Consider the following 24,389-nt stretch of genomic DNA (forward strand, 5'->3'; position numbering starts at 1 on the left):
TACACACATGTGATTTAATTATATAAAATTTTTATGGTGCTAAGATTTTTAGGAATTTTCAATGTATCACACTTCAAATTTTTGAAAGATTAAACCAAAAAAGCAAAAGAAAAATTAGTTGAAACACCAAAAGTGTTACCAATAACCACTTGGAGAGGTCTTATTCAAAAAAATAAAATAAACAGTTATTAGATTGAAATTTCTATCCTCATTTAGAGAGGTGCACTCAATCATCATCATATTATTATATGATATTTTGAATGTGGGTTCACACATTTATATTCAAGTATTTTGAAAAAATTATAACACTGCTATATGTGATCTAGAGAGGGAATCATGACTTTACGGAACCCCTCTACTAGATACGCCTCTTGGAGTGTCACCCCAAAATGAATATTGTAGTGTACGATTTAGATTTAGTCGGAATTCCATTATGGTTACCAAATACGGAATGAAAAACTAACTAAATATATACTCTCTCCGTCCACTTTTAATTGTCATGTTGCGCTTTTCGAAAGTCAATTTTATTAATTTTCAAAGTGAAATTAGATTACATTAATTTGACATTTTAAACAAAAAATTTAGATATTTAAAAACTATACGAAAAGTACTATAAATTGCAATATTTTGCATATCAATTAGATGAAAAAATACATTATAAAATGTTAGTCAAAGTGTTTATCATTAGACTCTAAAAAAGGAAACCTGATAATTAAAAGTGGACGGAGGTAATATATAATTTTTTATATTTATATTTTTATATTCTACCATAGACATAAATTGACTCATTTCTTATTATAATTTTACTTTTCTTTTACCTCCTCCTCCTCCTCCTCTCTTCCCCGCCTGTTATCGCCGTCTTCAATCGCCGCCGGTGAGTATTACCTGAGCTACTTTTCTTCTATTTCCTTTCAATTTTGTTGTCTGTGTATTAATTTTCTTCTGTTGATCAGTTTTCTGCATAATTGACATTGTCGTTATAGCTGTGCGATATTTGTTTTTTAGGGTTTTTGATTTTTACGGGTTTTATTTATCAAATGTTCGATTTATATCCAGATCCAATCAATTGTGCTTTTGGAAATCTGTGAAGTCAATCAGGCTAATTTCTGTCTATTTTTAATTTAGATTTTGTTGTTTGCCGATCCGAACTTGTTTGGGACTGAATCGTAGTTGTTGTTGTTGTGTTTTGTTGCTGAAGTGTTATATAGTTCTGGATATACAAATTGTTGACTTATTTTGTTGGGGGAAGAAATTGAGAAAATGAAGATTTCTGAGTTAATTATAAGAGCTTTTTTAAACTGAGAAAAGATTCAAGTTTTAGTAATTTGTCGTTCTGTTGGAGCTATGTTGCTTGGATCCTCAAAAAATGCATAAATTTTGGACTCATTAGAAAAAAAAGGCTAACTTTGGAGTATGTGACACATAGGGAGTAATCTCCGAGGACCCGAGTAATATATTGTTGGAGAATTTAATAAGGAAAAGTACATTTGTGATTCACTGAAGATTTATGTAAACATAGTGGATATAGAGGTAGTTTGAGATTTGTATCTTTGTATACATTTTGTCTGATTGAGTTTCAGAATTATTGGCACTTTTGGAGCTGGCGTAGAGCGTGGATATTGAGATTTACTTTTCATCACGTAGAAAGAGAATTAAGTCACAATTGAAACAAAAAGAACAATAAAGGTTATACCAACTAGTTGAATTATAGCTTAGTTGTTGTTATGCTTACATTATGTGTCCTATGTTTGCCAAGAGTCCCTTTTTAATCTTGTTAGAAACTTATAAGTTAGTCTACGAATGGATAAATGTGAGATTCAAGCATTCTCTAGTTGAAGAGAAACCTATTATGCTTTAGAAAGTAAATTATCTTATGTTGGGGTGAAGTCAATGAAATGGACCGAAAGATTTATATAGTCGATCGCAACTAGTTTGTGAGTTGGGACGAATGGATAGTTGATTGGATAAATAGATCAAGTATAAACAGGACTTACTTCTATTCGACCTGTTTTGTGATAATGTGCAGTTTTATCATTTGTTTTTGTGCCATCTATTGTAGATGGATTGGCAAGGACAAAAGCTCGTGGAACAATTGATGCAGATACTGCTTGTGAGCTTTGCTGTGGTAGCATTCTTCACAGGCTATATGTTGGGCTCATTCCGAACTATGCTGTTAACATACGCTGGTGGTGTTGTCTTTACGGCCCTTGTCACCATACCTAACTGGCCTGTCTATAATCGCAACCCTCTCAATTGGTTGGACCCAAGTGTAGTTGAAAAGTATCCCAAACCGCTGCCTGCTAACACTAGTTCCAAGAAGAAGAGCACTAAGAAGTAGGTCATTTGACTGATATTCGGCTGACATTTCACTTGGTCCTTCTACAGAAAACTATTATGATGTATCAAATACAGTCTGTGGTTTTTCGGTCTGAGCTGAACGTATTTTGCTCTCGGTGAATTTTGTCAGTGCTATAAGAAAGATTTAGTTTTGATATTGTTGTGCCATATCTCTTCTATTCCTAAATTTTATATGTGAACTGCCCTATTTATTTGCATATCGTCTGAAAATAACCAGTCTCTATCCAAACACAACTTGTGTTTGGATGAAAGGACTGTAAGGAATTCTGAATTCCTGCGATGGTTCATGTCCATCTCTAGGTAAGAACCAAATATGAAAGTGAAATAAAAAATATGCAGCAGGAATCGAGTGAGCTATTGTCGTTGCTGCTGATTGCTATGGCTCTTTCATGCTTGATACCTGCAATGTGCTCTGCTTATATGGACTGCAGATAGTTGTTCTACTCTTTATATTTTACTTTTACTATTTCAAGTGTCTTTATAACGTTTCGTAAGTTCAAACAGTAGTGAAATTCTTGATTTGAAGAGTGAAATAGAGATTTCAGGTTGCAAGAACTCTTTAACTGTCGTATGAATTTCGAGTTCATACCACAATGCATTAGTAGTCTTGTCTGGATAAGCTGATTATTTCATTTCTTGCAACAGAGTCAACGATTTAAATGTAGCATCATGACACTACACATTCTCACTCTGTATGGATTGCCAATAGTCTCTGTTACTCGAACTCTCCAAAAATATTGTGACACTTGTGTTGGATCTGACATGCATTTGTCAATATTGTCACATGTGAGAAATTTTCACAGATGTGCTTATAGTTCATGTAGTTTGTATCCTAAGACACTCTCACCGAGTCTTTTGCTCATTTGGAGCCAGTGGCGGAGCTACCCTTATCCAAATTTTAGTTTGAAGGAGAACATAATCAAATTTTAGCAGCAGATGAAAGGGAGGGGTTTGTCATTGTCACTCTTCCTGCCTTTCTTTTTTGTTTTCTTAGGTTTGAGTTCAATAGAGATACATGGTCATGCAGCCTGACTAATTTGGATTCACGTAGGATAGGCCTACTAATGGGGGTACAATGCTCTCAACCAAAAATGTTCATTTTGTAGTCTTTGAACTCGAGACATCTGATTTAAGTTTGGTATTTTTTTGCAATCTCTAAACTCGAGACATCTGATGTAAGTGTATAGGGATTCTAATTGGATGCGATTTCAACTCCAAACTCCCCTAAAGTAGTGCATCAAGTATCAATCAATGCAGACTAGAGAGCTTATTGCACTAAATAGAAGTGTTTATTCTTCTTTTGTCTACAAATTTCCCAAAATATTCTTCCACCGCATGTGAGAGGTAGATATCTTGGTGCGATAACAATATTTATGTCTCAGTTCAAAACAAGTTGAGATCGACTATATGAATTCACATTCACCACAATATTCTATTTAAACTCATCTCATGTCAATATCACTCCTATAAAACATGAGAAGCACAATTAAAAGAAATAAATAGTAAAAAGAAACGTGGTCGGCAGGATTCGAACCTGCGCGGGCAAAGCCCACATGATTTCTAGTCATGCCCGATAACCACTCCGGCACGACCACTTGATGTTTAAAAGCTTCCTGAAAATACTACAGATATGTAACTTTTGAATAATATACAATTTTATTATACACGTGGCATCTCCTAGTTTCACGGTGCATAAAATATTTCTTGCTCACATAAGATTCAAGAAAGGGTTACACCTAAAAGGATGCGAGGTAGACAACCTTCCCTAATATAAGCATTAGTGATTGCTTTAACGGTTTGAACTCGTGATCTAAAATCACACAAAGACAATAGAAAAAAAGTTATTACTATTAAAAAGATAGAAATTAACAATGAATAAATTATGTAACCAAATAACAAAATTTGTCGCTAATTAGCTACGAATAGTTTCAATTACTTTATTGTAATTTTAATTAGAGGTAGTAGCCAATGAATTAGACCTCTTATAATGTGGTTTTCAAAAAAAGTTAGGTAGGTTATAATTGAAAAGCAACAAGTGTTATGTTGTATAATTCTATTCAAAAGATTGATTAATTAAAAGGCTTTGAAATGCATTACAAACATTTTAATGTGCTTGTATGAATGCTAGCAATAATACATATTCTGTTGTTTTCTTGCATCATATTTAACAGATTCAAATTTATAAATTGATTATGAACTACTGATATGCAGTAATCAAATCATCACACATAGTTCAAACATAAATTAAGTAATTGTTTTTTTTTGTACAAAAATTTTATGTGTTGAAAAGCTTTCACTATTATGAATAATAATTTTGTATAAACTAATTTACGGAAAAATGTTACGGTAAACAATTTTTTTTTTTTACAATCTTGTCAAACCTCTTAAAAGTATTTTCCATCAATTTTATTACTTCTCATATAGTTTTAAATGTTGAAATTTTATTTTAAAATCTTTGAAAAGTCTATTATTTGTATATATATAAATTGAGACGAGAGTAATTAACAAAAACAAATTTGAACCTTAATTTTTTATAAATATAAAAATACAGAGCGCTTGGGATGTTGCTTCCACACGATTCACTATTTTTTGTGAACAAATCTTGTGGGACCTATCATTCATAGCTCGACCATTTTTACCTTCATCAGCCGCCATTTATTTGGGCTATAACTTCTTCTTCTTCTTCTCGTCGACCCCTTAAGATTTAGCAGAACAAATCTGTCAGCAATGGCGGCGTCTTCAGCTATAGCTTCAAGTTCTACAGCTTTCATCAATAAGGTTTGTGTGTGTTTAAATGATTGAATTAAGATGCCTCTTTGATGCAAAATCAAGTTTTTTTTTCTCATTATGAGTGAGTTTACGCTGACCCTTTTGCTGATATGCTCTTATTTGCTGCAAAAATCAAGATTTTTCCCCTTATTGAGGAGATTTGTGCTGACCCTTTTGTTGATTTTCTCTCAATTGCTTCAAAAATCAAGCTTTTCCCATTTTGAGTGAATTTACGCTGACCCTTTTGCTGATTTTCTCATATTTGCTGCAAAAATCAAGATTTCTTCCGTTATGAGTGAATTTGCACTGACCCTTTTACTTATTTTCTCATATTTGCTGCAAAAGTCAAGATTTTTTTTCCGTGTTGAAGAAAATTGTGCTGACTCTTTGGCGGAATTTCTCTTATTTACTGCAAAAATTAAGTTTTCTTCAGTTTTGAGGAGATTTGTGCTGACCCTTTTGCTGTTTTGTACAGAAAAATGTGGGTCTATCTGCTTTCTCTTCACAATCTTCATTTTCCGTTCAAACTGCTCGGAAAAGGATATCCAAGAAAATTGTTTCTGTGATGACACCACAGCAGACTGAAAGAAAACCTGCTACAACTGGATCAGTATGCATTTCTGATTGGTTTTTGTGCTCTTAATTTGAAAAAAAAAAAGTTGACTTTTTTATCATGGGGTTTTTTGATTGTTGTTAGGTAAAGACTGGGATGACTATGACTGAGAAGATATTAGCTAAGGCTTCTGATAAGCCTGATGTGAGCCCTGGTGATAATGTCTGGGTGAATGTTGATGTTCTGATGACTCATGATGTTTGTGGCCCTGGCTCTATTGGAATTTTCAAGAAAGAATTTGGACAGAATGCTAAGGTAGATATGCTGCCAGTAGAGTAACTTTTTTAGTGCAAATTGATTGTCTTGCTATTTTGGTTGAGTAAATTTGATTTTGCTTGAAGTACTTGAAAACTGATTCTTGGCTAGTGTTTGGCCATAGATATAGTTGAAACTTGAAAAAAAAGAGTTTTTGAAGTTTTGTTGAAAGATAGTTTTTGGAACTTGAAGTTGTGTTTGGACATGCATTTTTTTTAGTGCAAATTGTTTGTCTTGCAATTTTGGCATTGTACATTTGATCTTGCTTTGAATACTTGAAAACAGAGATTCTCAGCTAGCGTTTGGTCATAGTTTTAGTTGAAACTTGAAAAAAAAAGAGCCTTTGAAGTTTTGTTGAAAAAATAGTTTTTGTAACATGAAGTTGTGCTTGGAGATACATTGCACACTTTGAAAAAAATTGAAGTTTTGTGAGTGGAGGTGAAATTTCGCCCAAAAATTGGTCTGGGCTAGTTTTTGGAACATGAAATTCTTCAAAAACTGACTGAATTTCATGGACAAACAATGTTGAATCATTTCTTTTAAAAAAACAATCTACTCCCAAAATCTATGACCAAACGGGAGCTATTAGTTTGTTACTTTTCTTCATTACCTGGTTATGTAGTAGCTATATGTACTGATTGAAATTTCTTTAGTTCTCTGGTGGTCCAGTTATGGTGCTATTACATGTGGAAACATGAACTAAAGACTATGTTTCTCAAGCTCACGCTTATTTTGTTGTATTAGATGCTGAACTAAAGACTATGATTCTCAAGCTCGTGCTTATTTTGTTGATTAGATGCATTTGTTCGAATTATATATCTAATGGATGTTTCCTTATTTCAATATCATAGGTCTGGGATCGTGAAAAGCTTGTCATTATACCTGACCATTACATATTCACAACTGACGAACGAGCAAACCGTAATGTGGATATCTTGAGGGATTTCTGCAATGAACAAAATATTAAGTACTTCTATGACATTAAAGATCTGGGGAACTTCCGCGTATGGCTATTTCCATCTAAGAATACCTTATTATGTGCTCTGCTGAAGCTTTTGCTTTGTTTGTCTGCTCATAGCAAATGAAAGAAACTAAACGTGTGATCACTATACAGGCTAATCCTGATTACAAGGGTGTCTGCCACGTTGCTCTTGCACAAGAAGGTCACTGCAGACCTGGAGAGGTGAATGAATAATCTTTGCCAAAATCCACACTGTCAAGACATTTTGATATGTATATGCATATGCATATGCTTTAACTTTATGAAATCCTTATGTTTGTTGCCAGGTTTTGCTGGGTACAGACTCCCACACATGTACTGCTGGAGCTTTCGGGCAATTCGCCACTGGAATTGGCAATACTGATGCAGGTTTTGTGTTGGGTACTGGCAAGATTCTGCTCAAGGTATGCGATTCTTGTCTTTATGGGATACAGTTCTGAATTCACAGTTGTGTTGTTTGATTTTATTGCCAATATGAAATTCCTAATTATATATCCCGAGAAGCTTTATCTACATTTTCTACTGTTGCATAGAGGCGTAACTCACTCTCTTTTTTGGTGTCCTTTACCAAAGAATTAACCTTTTTTTAGTCAATAGATGACAGAGCCACACTAAGGACTTACAATAGTAAATTGTAAGCACATAGGGAATGTCACTGATCTTGTTCTCCTTTGCATCTCGCAAGATGAATGAGAACAAGTAACCATAGCATTCTACTTAAACGCGTTTCAATGCATGTAAAAGAGGAAAAGCAATATGCAGCAAAAAATGTATTGAAGAAATGTGATGTAGACTTCATCATTTTCTATTTGAAGATTGAAGAATGAACAAGAACTGACAGTCACACCTGTCTTTCGACATTTTGTATTTTTTGTAGTTAAATAACTTCTCTTTCTGCAAATGTATATCATCTATGAAATTTAATATTTGTATGATGCAGGTGCCTCCAACTTTGAGATTTGTAATGGATGGTGAAATGCCTGATTACTTGCTTGCTAAGGACTTAATTTTGCAAGTAAGTTTTGCTAGGTGCTATATTCTTCATTTTTGTGTTGTTATGATTTGTTATGTCTGTTATTCTGTTTCTCTACAACGTTGTTGGATTGATAAGAATTCAAAGTTCAAATTCTTGTCCTTTACTTTTAAAAATTGCAGATTATTGGTGAAATTTCAGTGGCTGGTGCTACTTATAAAGCAATGGAGTTTGTTGGCACGACAGTTGAAAGCTTGACTGTAAGTTTTTTTGATATTGTTGATGGGATTAACCAGGTTGGATCCTCAAGTAATTATGGTTCTTATTGTTTTAATAGATGGAAGAAAGAATGACATTATGCAACATGGTTGTTGAAGCTGGTGGAAAGAATGGTGTCATCCCAGCTGATAAAACGACATATGACTATCTTGAGGTAAGTGGGAAAGCTGGGGACTCAACTTCACTCTTTTAACTTCTCCATGTCCCTTGTGAGCTTAATTTCATCTGAGACATGCTGCCAAAAAGATCTTATAACTTTATATTCAGGGTGACTGAATAAAGAACCGCTATTCAGCTAATGGTTTTTTATTTTCTGCTGTCACAGGGAAGGACTTCTGTGCCCTACGAACCTGTTTATAGTGATGAAGGAGCAAGGTATTGAATGCCAGAGACCATTGTAGTGATGTCACCAATTGATTCCAATATTATTCTAGGGTGCAGTTGTCTTGTCTCAGATTTTAGTGCTAATTCCTTTGTTGGTACATATTTTCTTTATTGTTACTTCGAGGACTCCATATGTGGCCAAAAGTAGGTGGTTATAACTGATCATTCGTGAAGGTATCAGATAAACTAATTTTCCAGAAGTGTTTATGTTTTAAAAGGTATACGAGATGAGATCAAATAGAATAGACCAAAGTTTTCTGAAGATATCAGTATCTGATTAAGTCCAAGAACAAGGTTGAAAGAAGTGGGAAATTAGTTAATGAGACAAATTTGTTCTACTATAAGCTTTGTAGAAATAATTTCCACATATCCTGGAGAATGCAGTGACACATTTTGCCAAAACTAAATGCCTTTCTTGCCATCATTTTCTTGTACTGAAAAATAATTATTTGTCAAAAGTATAAAGACTATGAAGAAGGACTAGTTGTCCTGATAATTGTCAATATCAGAAAATATTATTAGAGTGCAATTATTAGCTATTCCTTTCTGTTTAGGCGATAGATTCTTGTTCTGAGGCTCATTATGTGACTCAATAATGGAAATCTGGCCCATGATGAATGTCTGAATATTCTGTTCTTTTGGATGAATTTTTTGTGCTTCCAGCTTGTAGTGAATTCTTAACTGATGAACTTTGGGAGATTGTTTACTTAAAGGATTGTAATTTTGTCCAGCAAGGTATTTTAGTGGCCGTGGAACATTTGTATTTGGATAGAGCTAACACCAGAAGGGTCCGAGATTGGTTTCTTTTCAAGAGGATGTAGAAGTCTTTTAGTAAAGCAACAGCCTCCTTTCATGAAATCGACCTTTTCTATTTCCACCCAGATTGTAGGGTTTTATTTATTTGATGCAACTCTACCATAAGGTTGCACACTTGTAGTCATCTTCCATATAACCTTCTTCTCTTCTCTTGTCTCACCAAAAGAGTATATTAGGTTATCATTTGTGAGTTCAAATTGCCATGTCTTCAACATTAACATGTCGTTTTTTGTATACCCAGATATCTCAAGGAGTACAGATTCGATGTTTCCAAGTTGGAGCCCTTAGTGGCTAAGGTTGGTTATGTTCTAGCCTTCTTTCTTTGGGGATTCATCAATGGTATTAACAATGTTAAGTTGTGTGGGTATAATTCATACGGCGGAAAAAATTGAACTTCAAATTTTATATTATCAAATGACCAAGAATGCTAGTATAACTGTCTTTGCAGATATTTAAGCTATTCTCTTATTGTTTAATATTCTGGTTTTATTTTCTCTGGAGATGGATTTCAACTCATTTTAACTACTACCTGTTCCAAATGTTCTAAACCTTCTGTGCCTGCTGCAGCCTCATTCTCCTGATAATCGTGCTTTGGCAAGAGAATGCAAAGATGTCAAAATCGACAGAGTTTATATTGGATCTTGTACTGGTGGAAAAACAGAGGACTTCATGGCTGCTGCAAAAATTTTTCTAGCTTCCGTAAGATTTTACTCCAATAAACCAATAATTACTCATTTTTGTGATCTTTATATCAATTTAGACTACATTGATGTTATGTGAACTTTGCTATGAGTGCGGGATGCTGATATAATTTTGACAGGGGGATGTTTAGTTTCTAAAATTTAATCCTGAAGGATCCGTGTGTAGTAACCATATCCTTGTTATGCTCATTTGATGAGTACATCAAGGCAGCTGAAAGGTCTTCACAATGTGGGATTTATAGCCATTAGTAAAAATGTTTCTTAAATTAGTATTCACAATTAGTGGCCTATACTGCTTCTAGATGACTGCAGTATACTAGAAATTATGACCAACAGTCTTGAGTAATGTTTTGTTTCCATTTGGGAGAAACTGGAAGATTATATTGATGCATGTTCTAATCAGTCAATGATTTAGTAATATCTCACAGTTTTACCTGTTTTCTCTATGACCTATGATCTCTCTCAATCAATGCTGACTTACATTATAAAAAAAAAAAATGCTGACTTAACTAAGAACAAAATACAGTAGGTCAATGTAGCCAATATCAACTAGGCATGTTTAAGACTTAAATGTTGTATTTAAAATAGGTCCTCTGTTTGTGAGGAGTCCTGTTTTGGTTAGAGACATTTATGGCCATGTAGACATAAATGGGTAAGACAACTTTTTAGTAGTTGAACGAAATTGGCTTGAATAAAGTGGAACGAATATGGAGGATTAATATAACCAATTCCAATTTCCTTCTAGTTTGGAATCGAGGCTTAGATGTTTGATTGATTGACTTTACACCTTCACCATTTATCCACTTTGTCGTCTGCATTGACTCAATAGTTGAGGCGCATGGTGTAATGTCGATTTCCACATTAGGCCACTTGTCTTTTCTGCAAGTCTTATGTTCTCTTCTTTAGATTTGTTCTTGTCCCATATTGGCTGAATACTATATTTGTGCAGTGATGCTTCACCATGTTTCACAATTATCTGACGCTATTATGCATACTTTCTCGCTTTTTATGGCAATTTTTCCTTGTTTATTTTCTCTCCCACTTCTGCGGGGAGAGGAAATACTTGCTCATTTTTCATGATTAAAGTTTTTATTCATCTCATGTTTTCCATGCAATAAGACGTTGAGTCAGTGGATCAGATCTTCCATTATGTTCTTCACATTGATTCTAAGTGTTCCATGTTTTATTTCCCTTTTGATAACTTAAAAAATGGAAGCTGCAAGTGCTATGATCTACTTCCAATTAATCAGGATATGTTAGATATTTCAGGTTTAAACAAATAACCATGTCTTATGCAGGGAAAGAAGGTAAAGGTTCCCACTTTCCTTGTTCCTGCTACCCAAAAGGTACGTAATCTTATTTTTTATCCTACGACTATATTGGTATCTTAGCTGCGATATCATTGCAGAAGTACCATATGATGTAAATATTTGAAACTGTTTCAGGTATGGATGGATGTATATAGCCTCCCAGTTCCAGGATCAGGTGGCAAAACGTGTTCCCAGATTTTTGAGGAGGCAGGTTGTGATACACCTGCAAGTCCTAGTTGTGGTGCTTGTTTGGGTGGCCCTAAAGACACTTATGCACGCATGAATGAAGCTCAGGCAAGTTGTTGGTTGTTTTATATGAGTTGTTAAGTTGCCATTAATATGCCAGGGGCATTTGGCTTTGACTATACATCATTGGCTTGTTTGTGACAAATAGGATATTTCATAGTGAAATTTTCCTTGAGCAGGAATAACTTAGTTCAATCTTATACCACGTAGTTGAATATGCATTTGGTTCACCACACATGGGACACCTCACAATCTGGAAGACATTGCTAGTTTATAGTGGTGACATCCTTTAACATGGCATGAATTAAGACTCTTTATTGCTTTACCCTCCTTCCAGATTATTGACCTGGTTTTAGTCAAGGACTCGCATATCTAAGTTAAATTAGCACCGGTAACTGCAAGTGTAAAATACTGACCCTTAGAAGGTGCATTGCTGGTTGATCATTCTTAGCGTGTTGTAGTCATGATGTTGGGAGGTTGTTGGCGGGTTAGTAAATTTTTGAAGCGTTTCTGATGTTGTTCTTTTTGGTTTTTGTTTCCTTTTCCATTCTGTAAGAAATATAGGAAAAGAATATTATTGAATTGTTGTTGTGTCTACATTATTACATTGAGACCCTATTTATAGACCCTAGAATACAATCCTTTACCAAGTAGGATACTATTTAGTATTCCTATTTCTATTTCTAAACCTATTCCTATTCTAATAGGATTGTATAAACCTATTTATATTCTAACACATTCTCTGTTTTTTACTGAATGCTTAAGCCTTAACATCCACACAATTCTTATAGAAATTTGTTTGCTATGTTCATTCTCCTTTGGCGGGCTCTAGAACCTAGGTTCTCCTCCAGATGCAAAAACCTTTCTGTCCATGATGATTTTATTTTTACTTGAGAGCTTTTTTCAAGCCCGATATAGTGTCATTTTGGTCTTTCTGGTTTTGGAGAGCCATAAAACAGATTTTCGACGTGAATCTAACCTTTCTGTCCGAGACAATTTTTTAGCTTTGAGGTTTTCTTTAACCTAATATAGTGGGCAAATATCATCACTTCACTTTTACCTTTCTGGTCTGGGAGTCATAAAATAGATTACCAGCATGAACTCCTCTAGTTTTGAGTTAATGGTCAAAAGCACACCTAAGCTATCATTTTTTTCTCTCGCTATTTTTATACTTAAACTATCCATTGTTTCTTTTACCTGCCTAAACTATCACTCCCTTGTATTAGAACACACCTCAACACTGGCTTGGCCAAATATTGTTCCCACTCGACAACATGCATATATGTAGGCCAACTCAGCATTGAGGTGTGCTTTAATACAAAAAGAGTGATAGTTTAGACAAGGTAAATGGAACAATGGATAGTTGAGGTAATGAAACTTACGAAAATGTGATAGTTTAGGTGTGTTTTTGAGGGAATTCAACCTTGAAATAAACATAATCGTAAAGGGAATAGGGGACAATCACAAAACAAGGAACATACCAACACAATCTGAATTTTGCATAAACTACCTTTCTATTTTCCGAGTTCAGGCAGTCTTAAAATTGTTGGAAGGAGTCAAACTTGTCATGGCAATGTAGGTCGTTACCTGACTCTATGAATGATTGTCTTGCAGGTCTGTGTATCAACCACGAATAGGAACTTCCCTGGTCGAATGGGACACAAGGAAGGCCAAATTTATCTTGCATCTCCGTATACAGCTGCAGCATCAGCATTGACCGGTTATGTCACTGATCCCCGAGAGTTTTTACAGTGAAGTTCCTCGTTTTAGGAGTTTGGATTATGTTGTACACTAACAGATGAGTGAATCTTAAGCTTTTAACAGATGAGGGCCGCGGGCGACGTGTTTCTCCGTTTTCTCTTTACTCCCAAGAAATGAATACTCTTCTGCAATAAAATGAGAACTCCTTGACTCCTAATTTCTGTCTTCATTGTTTGTATGCTTAGAGTCTTTATGTTTAAAAGCATTGAAATAAGAAATTTGTTTCTGGAAATAATGACTCCTTTTTTGTCTTTCTTCCTTAAAGTAGTAATAGCAAGAGAAGTTTCACAGGTGAAACTCTATGATAATATTCTAGAATTTTACTGTTCGTACTTGAAAGACTATTTTTCAATTACAGGCGCTGAAAAGTAGCTATTTGTGAATTTCACTACTTTGCTAGTTGACCACTTGTGATTACAGTACACAACAGGAAACGAGATGAGTGCCACTCGAGGGTGTGACTTGGTGGTCAGTGAAGAGGAAAAGAGTCGGCATATTGAGGTTCAAATTCCAATAGGGACAAGAAAATATTGGGTCCCACAAATGATGGAAATAAAGAAATCATAACAAACATAAAATGAACATTTTTTTTCCAAGAGAAGACATTACTAATCACAAATTGACAGTAATGTACATAGTTTTGAGAAGTTAAGCTAAAAAAAAAAAAAAAAACCAAATATAATAATAATTACAATATTGTAAATAAAAAATAATAATGAAAAGAGAGACCTAAACATCAAGACCCCCTAATTCCTCAATATTCTTCTTCTTGCAATTGGGCCTTACAAATCTAATGGGCTTGGCCTTGGGCTTTCAAAACCATGATCTGCTAGCAGTTGATGGGCTTCTATACTTTTTGTTATTAACACTTTTCCTTTTGGGCTTCCCACACATACATTGGCATTCATAGCCACAAATATTACCAAAGCAAGAAAACAAGCTACTCCCTCCACTAGAATGCCTTCTAGTGTGACGTCCGGTCGAATGGTAGCTACTCGATCCTGTCCCTCGGTTTTGTATCGGAGGGATTTCGTTCCTCCACCTCTCGAGCTTCGACTTGAGTCCCTCAGTGCTCTCGTCGATGCTCCAACCCTCCAACACTGAGCTCCTCTTGTCATCCAATGGATATCCCCTTTCAGCTAAAGCAGCAGCCACTACAGATGCTGAAGGCCCAATTTCTGATTCAGTCAATGGGCCTTTTAGACCTCCAAACTCATTTCCATAAATCTTCATAATGGGCTTTGTAACAGACTGTTCATCAATTGCTTTAGTTGTTGGTGGGTCAGAGCCAGGCCCTTTTCCATTTATGGGCTCATCTTTGGGCCCAATTTCCAATTCAATAAGTTTGATTTTGGACTTGGGCTTTTCATAAATAAATGACCCTTTGCTTACAATTGAATCACTTAAAACAGAACTTGCCTTAATTTTTTTATTTTCTAATTTTGATTTCTCATTTATTAGCTCAGCTCCATTTATAACAGAACTTGCTTTTCCCTTTTTTTTCATCATATGAATTGGAGGTTCAAATGAAATACTAAGTATTGAACTCTCTTTTTCATGATCTTTACCCTTTGTTTTTGAAGGAATTGCAACTATTGAACTATTATTACCTATGGAAATGTCATCCAACGCCATACGTTCACTACGTTCGCTCTTTATTCTACGTAATATAGGTTTTGAAACATCAACATTGTTGTTGTTATGTTTGATCTCGTTGTTGTGTGGAGGGTGTGTGTTTCGATCTTCCATCAAATCGCGATATGCAACTGCTGACGTGCTCATTTGTCTATACAATGGCATACTTCTCATCGAGCTATCAAGTAAAGATACACCAATATTCAGTATACCTTGAGGACGCCCTGATGGACGACGAACCTACATACATATGTAACATTTATATAAATAATAAATAATAATGTCAATTAACATAAGGTAAAATTAATTATTGACCAAAAACTATATATAGACTCATATGACATGCATGACAATTAATTAATCACCATAAATCGGAGGTCTTACTTTTATTTTTTATTTTTGAAATTCAAAGTTATTTCTTCTTTTTAATGAAAAAGCTATAGGAACAAACCTGAAGTGCAATAAAACGCATTCCATGATGGTGAGTACGGAGGTGAGTACGAATCGGAGGGATTAGGTTTCCGACAAGGACACGAACCGTTCCAACAAGAGTATCACGGAACCAATGGACGGAATAAATCTCGATGTGGACGGCGGAATTGTCATGGCGGAGGAATTCATCGTCCACACGAAAAACAAACTTGTCATTCCACGTGGGGTTATGGCCACCTTCAACGTCAACACCCGTGGCAAGTTTCCGCGTAGGATGGACCCATGCGGCCGCGTAGGTCTTCATTTTCTTGGACATGGGTTCCAAGTCCTGCGCGGAAATGATGTTTATTTCCAAGAGTTGGAACGGTTTCAAGGACGTTCCCATGTTCTTGGAAATCGGTGGCATTTTTTAGAATGTTATTATCGTGATGAACGTGATCGTTGTTATGATCGTGGTGGTGAAATGAGGAAGTTTTGCTCGTCGTCCTTTAGAGAATGGACGACGATGGAAAAGTTCGGGGTCAATGTGCTGAGACCCCGAATGAAATTGGGGGTTAGAGAAGGAGGTAATTTTTCGAAAAAAACATTTAAGATCGTAGTATATAGTATATGGAGGATTTTTTATAAAATTATTGTTTAAATGTTGTTAGGTCAAAAAGTCTATGGACCTTATTTTTAGGCAAGAATTTAGATATATACGTGGAATTTTTATTAAAATACTTAGTGGATGTTTGGATATAAGAATTGTAATTTTTTAATTTATAAAAAAAATAGTGTTTGTTGTCAAGTTGATAAAAATATTTGGAAATTAGAGTTGTGCTCGGACATAAATAAAAATTGAAGTTATTTTTGAATTTTTGTAAGTGAGTTGGAGTGAAAATTATGGTTGTCTTTTTTCTGAAATATTATAACAATTCTACGTACAAACAATTTTTCGAATGGGCCGTAGTACAATATTTTTGTTTGATTTGTTATGAAAGGGTCATTTGATTGCAAGTGAGTTATTCGTGTATACTAGAAATGCTTTCTCTTGGCTAGCTATAAGCTTCGTAAAATCGCACCAATCTACGAGAAGCTGATAGATGAGTAGGCTTCCCCTTTCAATTCATGGAATGTGAACTAGGACATGATGAGAGTTTTTGTCTCGATGGGAAAGATAGCATGCATCACATATCATCATACATAGCTTATTAATTGTAGTAGCCACCAGGGGCGGCTCTGCCTTGTAAAAATTAAGGCATATGCCTTAGGCCCCCAATTTTGGAAGGCCTCAAATTTTTATGTAGAACAAATTATGTGTTATTTTTTATTAAAAAAATTAATTATTTATAATAAAAAGTGTGTGTATATATATATATATATATTATTTTATTCTTCTCAACCCCATTCAAATAGAAGAAATCGAGAAAACGTTATTTTGTCTTATTATATTTCTTTGCAAACAATCACATTATTTATTTTTTAAAACTCTTTTTTGCTTAAAGTTTGTCAACTTATTACTTATAGAATTGTGTTAACAATTCATATAATGATTGCTTCAATAAAATAATATTTTTCAACGTTGAATTGATTAAATCTTATCTAAAATTAATAATTTTAAATAAAAAAAAGTACTCGAAAAAATCATCTATAAAAAAAATTAAGTAATAATTTGCATCTAAATAGTTAGAAAAATAAATTTTAAATAAATATGTATGAAATTTGTTAGGCCTCAATTGAAATTTCGCTTTAGGCCCCCAATTACGTTGAGCCGCCCCTGGTAGCCACATAGAAAACATAAAGCATATAATACTTTTCTCCATTGTCATGCATCAAATAGTTGTCTCTCATCTCTCAAATTAGGCGAGCTTCAAGCTTGAAAGATCGAAAAAAGCGATAACATGAACTCCTAGAGCCGCTGAGGCATAGCAAAACAAAGAACTAGTATTTATATTTTGTAGTTTTTAATTAGTTGCTTTGTATAAAAAGTGAACACGTCAAGAACGATATTTGATAATCATTTTAATTACAATCTCATATAAATAACATATTACTTTATATAAGTTAAAAAATGAAATAATTAATAGTACATAATTTAATAATACATGAATATATCCTATTATTATGTGTATTGATAAATTAGAAATTAGAAATAAACATGATCAAGAAAATTATTAAACTATTAAGAGATAAATAAATTCAATTTTCTCATATCTATATATAGGTACATAATGAAAAATATGTAGAATCACAAATCCTCAAATGGTCGTTCGACTTTAGTTTTCGAAATGACAGCATGTACACTTGATTTTAATTTTTTTTTACCTTATTTCTGCCTAACAAAGCTTACACTATTTTTTCGCAGTTACACACATAACATGCCATTGACAATGATTCTACTATACATAACGTTATAAATTTGCAAGATGATCCTAAGTAATCATTATTGTTTATTGTTCGAATACAATTTGAAGGTATGCCTCAATCTATGCATTTCCATTCTTTTCTTTCCATGATAAAACATTGCATTCTAAAATCTTTATATATATGAGAGGGTTACTATTTTTTTTATTTTTTTTTATGTTTCCATAATTAATCATGGTTTTTTCTAAACATATAGGAGTAATTGATTCATCTTTGTATTTTCATATGATGTTAGTACTCACAGTATTCTTTACCAAGAAAAAAAAGTACTCACAAAATTATTTTACAACAAAAAATATATGAAGATAGAGTTGTTAATTAAGGTATGATCTCTTATATTCCCCAATTAGCTTATTTTTATCTATTTACATCGTGTAATGTGTCAGCATGGATAGGTTCATCAGGACATGTCCATTGATCTCTAGTAACTACTAGTATTAGTCAAAATATTGACGTTTTAGAATAACACGAAGCATTTATTGTATTTTACTTTTGAATTTCTTCTTATTGCTCGAACTTGGATTGTTAATTAAGTGAGACGTTTAAGACGATAAACTAGTCCATAGACAAATATCATTTAAAAACACTCATTATCTTTTGTTTTGAACACTTTATTTAGGATCTCCATAGAAGTATATAGCAAGTCAAGATTTCTGAATTAATCTCAAGCAAACAGCCAAAGTTACAAATATGCTGCTGAGAAGTTCATCAACTCCTGTTTCACAAACCATTTTGGTAGAAAGTAAAAAAAGTGACTTTGATAATACCTCTGCAGATCACAAAAATGTTGGCAAAGTCTCATTTCACTCTGCAAGCCATTTGTGTTCTTTCTCATGCAACTCTTCATCTGATCATCAATTAAGCCCCAGAAAATACAACAATAATCTTGGTCGAAAAACGCCCCGGAGAGTTCAATCTGAAGGGAACTTAAAAGCGTTTGTGTCAAAATGTGATCTTGATGATGTTTATAGAAAAGGGTTAGTGTCAAAATGTGATCTTGATGAGGTTTGGTTAGTGTCACAATCTGATCTTGATGAAGTTTATAGAAAAGGGCTGGTGTCAAAATGTGATCTTGATGAAGTTTGGTTAGTCTCAAAATGTGATCTTGATGAAGTTTATAGGAAAGGGTTGGTGTCAAAATGTGATCTTGATGAAGTTTATAAGAAAGGGTTGGTGTCAAAATGTGATCTTGATGATGTTTATAAGAAAGGGTTGGTGTCAAAATGTGATCTTGATGAAGTTTATAAGAAAGGTTTGGTGTCAAAATGTGATCTTGATGAAGTTTATAAGAAAGGGTTGGTGTCAAAATGTGATCTTGATGATGTTTATAAGAAAGGGTTGGTGTCAAAATGTGATCTTGATGAAGTTTATAAGAAAGGGTTGGTGTCAAAATGTGATCTTGATGAAATTTATAGATCAAAGGTACTTCCAAGATCTTGTCACAACCAAGAGACTAACATAATATTGCAAACAGAACTATCATTTTCTGTTTATAATGATCAAGATTTTGAGGAGATGATTAATGATGGAAAATTGGTGAGGGCTGTTACTATAGGAAATGAGATAGAAGATTTAGTTAGTGATGATTTTAGTTTTGGGAAATGCATCATGGGTCTTATTAAGGAAGACGATGATAATGAAGATTGCGATGAGAAAGAAGATAAAGAATCTGAAGAAAGAAATGAACCAGTTTGTCCAATGTACCTTGCTGCTGGATTTGGAATTGATGTTAGTGGCATGAATCATAGCGGTGACATAAAGTCTCTGACTATGGGTGGGCTGATGAGGGCGGGTAGTGGTGCTGACATTGTACCGTTAAATTTTGATGAAATTGGAGATGTTGAAGCACATTATAAGAGTTTACTTGAAGAATATCCTTTCAACCCTTTGGTCTTGAGGAATTATGCTCAGCTTTTGCAGGTCAGTCTATTGACTATATTGATCACCATGTCTTGAGGAGCATTTCTAATTCTCTTTGTATCTTGCAACGTCCTCATTGAGAGCTACTCCATGTTTCAATTTGTGTGAACCTATTTGACTGGATACGAAGTTCAAGAAAAAAAAAACAGATATTGTGAACTTGTGGCCTTAAACATATCACAACGTTTGTGTGATCTTAGACATGTTTAACATATGGTCTTAATTATGCTCAGTTTTTGCAAGTCACTCTGTTGATTCTGTTGATCTCCATTTCTTCCTTTTTATGAATATGGTGAATTCTCTTTGTACCGTGGACATTTTCTTTATGGTTTCGACAACTACAAACTCTTTACTAGTGATTTGGCAGGATAAAACATACAAAAAGAATTGTGATCCATGTTGTTTTGCCCCTAAACTCTCTGTTCTTGTTTCCACATAATGTGATGTGATTTAGTCCAATCTTAGTGATCATGTGATGTTGTGTCTTTCATGAACGTTGGTGGCAGTCGAAAGGAGATCTTTCTGGGGCCGAGGAATATTACTTTCAAGCTACACTAGCAGATCCACAAGATGGGGATATCTTGTCACAGTATGCTACATTGGTGTGGCAGCTGCATCATGATAAAGATAGAGCCTTGAGCTACTTTGAACATGCCACTCATGTTGATCCCGAGAACAGGTACCTCATCTGTTTTGGGCTTATATGGCAGTATTTGAATGCAACGGAGTTTAAGAAAAAAAAGAAATACTTCTGTCACATACCAGAAGTACCACTATAACTTCTGGTTTCGACACATGCCATGATATCGTTATGGCTATAATAGCATGTCATTAAGAGCAAAATGAGAAGTTTCAAATTAAAGAGTTTCCAAATATAAAAAGATGCCTTTTTTTCTTGGAATAGACTGAAAATGAAATAGCGCGATATGAAATGGAACATGTATAACTTTGTATCTTCATTTCTCATAATAGAACAAATATATGGTGTATTGATAGGTTACATATTTGAACACACACATAGTATATGTCTCCTTTTTGTCATTCATTTTTTCGGTTTCCAGCTATGTCCTTGCAGCATATGCTAATTTTCTTTGGGAGATCAATTATGATGACAACGAGCACGATGCAGGCACACACCTTGACGAAACTAAGGTTTTCACACATCCTCTTTACTTTATTTCCAAGTGAACATATACTCCCTCTGTTTGAATTAGTTTTTCTTACTTTCCTTTTTAGTCCGTTTAAAATAGAATGTCTCTTTCCACCTTGACAACTATTTTAGTTCTAACTTTCCACCTTTGACAACATGAATAAAGTACATCTTGTTACATTCTACATTTCTTTAGCTTAAGACCACAACATTCAAAAGTCTTATTTACTTTCTTAAACTCTGTGCCAAATCAAAACCAGACAAACAAATTGAAACTGAGGGAGTAACAACTTTTAGAACAAGATTAGGACTGAAGATTTATCCTTCTTGATGTGCCATCTTTTCAAGGAAATCGAAGAAGTTGCTACGTCACACAACATGGATTTTGAACAAGACAACAGACAAGCTAGCCCTCTGCTGAATCTTGCTGCAGGATTTGGGATTGGAAATTGCGGATTTAGCGGTGGAATGACTCTGAATGAGCTTATAGCAGCAGAGGATTACTACAAGAGTATGATTCAAGAAAATCCAAATAACCCCTTAGTTTTAAGAAACTATGCTCAGTTCCTTGATCAGGTAATGTCCCTTATTTTTCATCTAAGCTACCGCGCATAAGCAGTGGCGTAGCAACATATAGTGAAAGATAGTCAATTGAACACTCTGAGTTCTTTTGCATATATACACTCAACCTTTCTCAAACTCCACTTGTCAGATTACATTGGGTATGTTGTCGTCATTAGTGTGCTTGTCATTTTTTCGTGCAGTGTAAAGGGGACTTGAGAGGAGCTGAAGAATACTACTCGCGCGCAGTATTGACAGATGCTAGTGATGGAGAAATTATTTCACAATATGCAAATTTTATATGGCATCTTCATCATGACCAAAATAAAGCCTCCTCTTACTTCAAAAGAGCAGTTCAAGCTTCTCCTGGAAACTGGTAAGTGCTACTCTCTCCGTCTCATTTTATGTGACAGTGTTTAATGACTCAAAGTTTAAGAAAGAAAGTCATTCTTCTGAACTTGTGATTTAAGACAAGCTATAGACATTTAATCGACTATAAATCATCTCATTAAAAGAGAAACGGAAAGTTCATAATTCCTTGTTTTGAATAAGAAGGTTCCCTTTTTTGATGTTTGATAACACCACATAATGATTTAAGAAATAAGGATTTAAACATTTATATGTACATCGTAAACGTTTCATTCTTCACTATCGTTTTCTCCCCTTTCATACCTACTTTGATCTGCTGTACTCAAGCTGAGAGTCTTTCGTAAACAGTCTCTCTACCTCCACGAGGTAAAGGTAAAATTTGCGTACACACTACTCTCCCAGACTCTACTTGTGGGATTTCACTGGGAATGTTGTTGTAGTAAAGGACTTTTGCATTAGCGCCGATATTTTGACTTGTTTCTTATTTTTCATGTAGTATTCTTTTTAGAGAACCATAGTATATATAAAAAAAAATACATAATCTTTTACATTGTTAGTGTTAATAAATTAGGACTACCATATTCATTACATTTATGTTGTTTTTGTTTTCAGCGATGTACTAGCATCATATGCTAGGTTTTTATGGGAAACAGAGGAAGACGAAGATGAAGATGAAGACAAAGACGAAGATTCAGATAATCACAAATATCGATTTCAATATTTTCATGGAGTTGTGACTACTCCAAATGTTTAATCCCCCGATACCAAGTAAAATGAGTGATCAGAGGGGATTACATGGTGGGAAATCGAAAGTGAAAGTTTAGATAATCAAGTCAATCAACTGAACTACTAAGATTTTCCATTTCCATATAGGTAAATAATATAGTTCCAATAGGATTTTTTTCCTTCCAAAAACCGTTGTCATATATAGAGATAATCTATAGCAACGTTTTTTTGTACAATTGCAACGATTTGATTGCTAAAGTGTATTAGCAACACTTAAATCATTGCAATATAGTGTTTATAGCAACGGTTGTATAGCCATAGCAAAAAATACCGTTGTCATAGGTCTAGTTTCTAGTAGTGTCATTTCAAAATAACTTCAGACATGTGGCGTTTGATATTAAACTGCTGATAAAAATAATTACTTTTTTCCTTATTTACCTTCAATATTAAATACTCAATCCCCAAATCATTTTTCAATGCTTAAAAATATACATCAATTAATATGTAAATTATAGTTAAATAATCATATTAATCATAATATTTTAAAATAATAAATATTATAGTTAAATTTTTGTAATAGATATTTAAAATAGTTTCTCTCTATAAACGCACATTGATACTTACACTTTTTCGTAATTTAACGCTCAAAAACATTTTTTAGAAAAAGATTAGTCAAACACAATTTACTTATCAAAAATACTTTTAAAATAAATTAGTCAAACAGAAATTGTTATAAGTGATTTTTTCTTCTTCCATAATAAACACTTATTTTGAGACTAGTAATTATTTATTAGGGATATTTATGAATTTATTATAAGTGCTTTTTTTTCTTCTATAAATGCGTTGTTGAATTTGCAATAGTTTTATACAATACAATATAACAAGGGTTTAAGCCCCAAATACTCTTTACGCCAAAAACCCTACAATTTTTCTCTGCTTCTTCTTCTTCAACAACAATGGCGCCCATGGGTGTAAAACGCTTTGCTTTAACCGGATCAAGCAGCAGCAGCAAGAACGACGGCGTTTTAGCTAGGATTTCTCAATCCTCCATTGTTACAAAGGGGAAACAAGCAGCTTGTGGTGCGACTTATGTGGGGAAAAAGCTTGCGAAGAGTACTGGAAAAGCTGCGTGGCTTGTTGCTACAACGTTTTTGGTTCTGGGTTTGCCGTTAATTATTGTTATGGATCGTGAACAGCAGCTGAATGATCTTGATCTTCAACAAGCTAGTCTTCTTGGTGCTTCCCCTGCTACAACCCAGAATTGATTTTGTTAGATGGGTTTGAGAAATTTGTAGAATGGGTTGGTTGGTTTTGTTAGATGTTTGGGAAACTGCAGTTTATTAGTTAAAAAAAGAAGATCTTGATCTTCAATAGAAATTATTTTTCGTTATGTTTGTGTTTTTTTTTTTAGTGTTTTGATGATGGGTTTCCAGATTGGATTGATGAAATTTGTTGAATGTGTTGGTTGTTTTATTAGATGTTTGGGAAGCTGCAGTGTTTATTAGTGAAAAAATTTGATCTTGATCTTCAATAGAATTGATTTCACTTTGTTTTGTGGTTTTTGCTATGTTTTGATGGTGGATTCGAGATTGGATTGCGAAATTTGTAGAATGGGCTGGTTAATCGACTTTATCAGTGAAAAAAAAGATCTTTTGTGGTTTTTCTTTGTTTTATTTAGTGTTTTGATTTGAGGTTGGATTGCAAAGTTTATAGAATGGGTTGGTTATT

At 34.1% G+C, this 24,389-nt stretch overlaps 5 protein-coding genes and 1 non-coding gene across 6 annotated transcripts; 4 read left to right on the forward strand and 2 right to left on the reverse strand.

The window, feature by feature from the left end:
* Positions 1-812: 812 nt before the first annotated feature.
* LOC125858132 (signal peptidase complex subunit 1-like) lies at positions 813-2,492 on the forward strand. Its single transcript, XM_049537817.1, has 2 exons — positions 813-874; positions 2,060-2,492. Exon 2 carries the CDS (start codon positions 2,060-2,062, stop codon positions 2,336-2,338), a length of 279 nt encoding a protein of 92 aa, XP_049393774.1. The 5' UTR covers positions 813-874; the 3' UTR covers positions 2,339-2,492.
* A 1,379-nt stretch (positions 2,493-3,871) lies between these two features.
* TRNAS-AGA (transfer RNA serine (anticodon AGA)) lies at positions 3,872-3,953 on the reverse strand. Its single transcript has one exon. It is a non-coding gene; the product is annotated as a tRNA-Ser (tRNA).
* Positions 3,954-4,923: 970 nt separating this feature from the next.
* Positions 4,924-13,612, forward strand: LOC125858494 (3-isopropylmalate dehydratase large subunit, chloroplastic-like). The gene is made up of 15 exons (XM_049538283.1): positions 4,924-5,136; positions 5,603-5,737; positions 5,825-5,995; positions 6,847-6,999; positions 7,110-7,178; positions 7,283-7,399; positions 7,936-8,010; positions 8,151-8,228; positions 8,306-8,401; positions 8,573-8,622; positions 9,689-9,743; positions 10,015-10,146; positions 11,447-11,494; positions 11,594-11,752; positions 13,319-13,612. Exons 1-15 carry the CDS (start codon positions 5,086-5,088, stop codon positions 13,457-13,459), a joined length of 1,530 nt encoding a protein of 509 aa, XP_049394240.1. The 5' UTR covers positions 4,924-5,085; the 3' UTR covers positions 13,460-13,612.
* Positions 13,613-14,270: 658 nt separating this feature from the next.
* Positions 14,271-16,020, reverse strand: LOC125859863 (uncharacterized). Its single transcript, XM_049539705.1, has 2 exons — positions 15,552-16,020; positions 14,271-15,340 (listed from the first exon to the last, which is right to left on the reverse strand). The coding sequence occupies exons 1-2, from the start codon at positions 15,936-15,938 to the stop codon at positions 14,279-14,281; spliced, it is 1,449 nt and encodes a 482-aa protein (XP_049395662.1). The 5' UTR covers positions 15,939-16,020; the 3' UTR covers positions 14,271-14,278.
* A 3,175-nt stretch (positions 16,021-19,195) lies between these two features.
* LOC125859795 (uncharacterized) lies at positions 19,196-22,782 on the forward strand. Its single transcript, XM_049539615.1, has 6 exons — positions 19,196-19,855; positions 20,362-20,534; positions 20,917-20,984; positions 21,412-21,581; positions 21,770-21,942; positions 22,548-22,782. The coding sequence occupies exons 1-6, from the start codon at positions 19,451-19,453 to the stop codon at positions 22,687-22,689; spliced, it is 1,131 nt and encodes a 376-aa protein (XP_049395572.1). The 5' UTR covers positions 19,196-19,450; the 3' UTR covers positions 22,690-22,782.
* Positions 22,783-23,533: 751 nt separating this feature from the next.
* On the forward strand, positions 23,534-24,177 carry LOC125859307 (mitochondrial import receptor subunit TOM9-2-like). The gene has a single exon (XM_049539016.1). The coding sequence runs from the start codon at positions 23,618-23,620 to the stop codon at positions 23,924-23,926; it is 309 nt and encodes a 102-aa protein (XP_049394973.1). The 5' UTR covers positions 23,534-23,617; the 3' UTR covers positions 23,927-24,177.
* The last annotated feature ends 212 nt before the right edge of the window (positions 24,178-24,389 follow it).

This window comes from Solanum stenotomum, chromosome 3 (assembly GCF_019186545.1).
Source record: "Solanum stenotomum isolate F172 chromosome 3, ASM1918654v1, whole genome shotgun sequence".
NCBI lineage: Eukaryota > Viridiplantae > Streptophyta > Magnoliopsida > Solanales > Solanaceae > Solanum > Solanum stenotomum.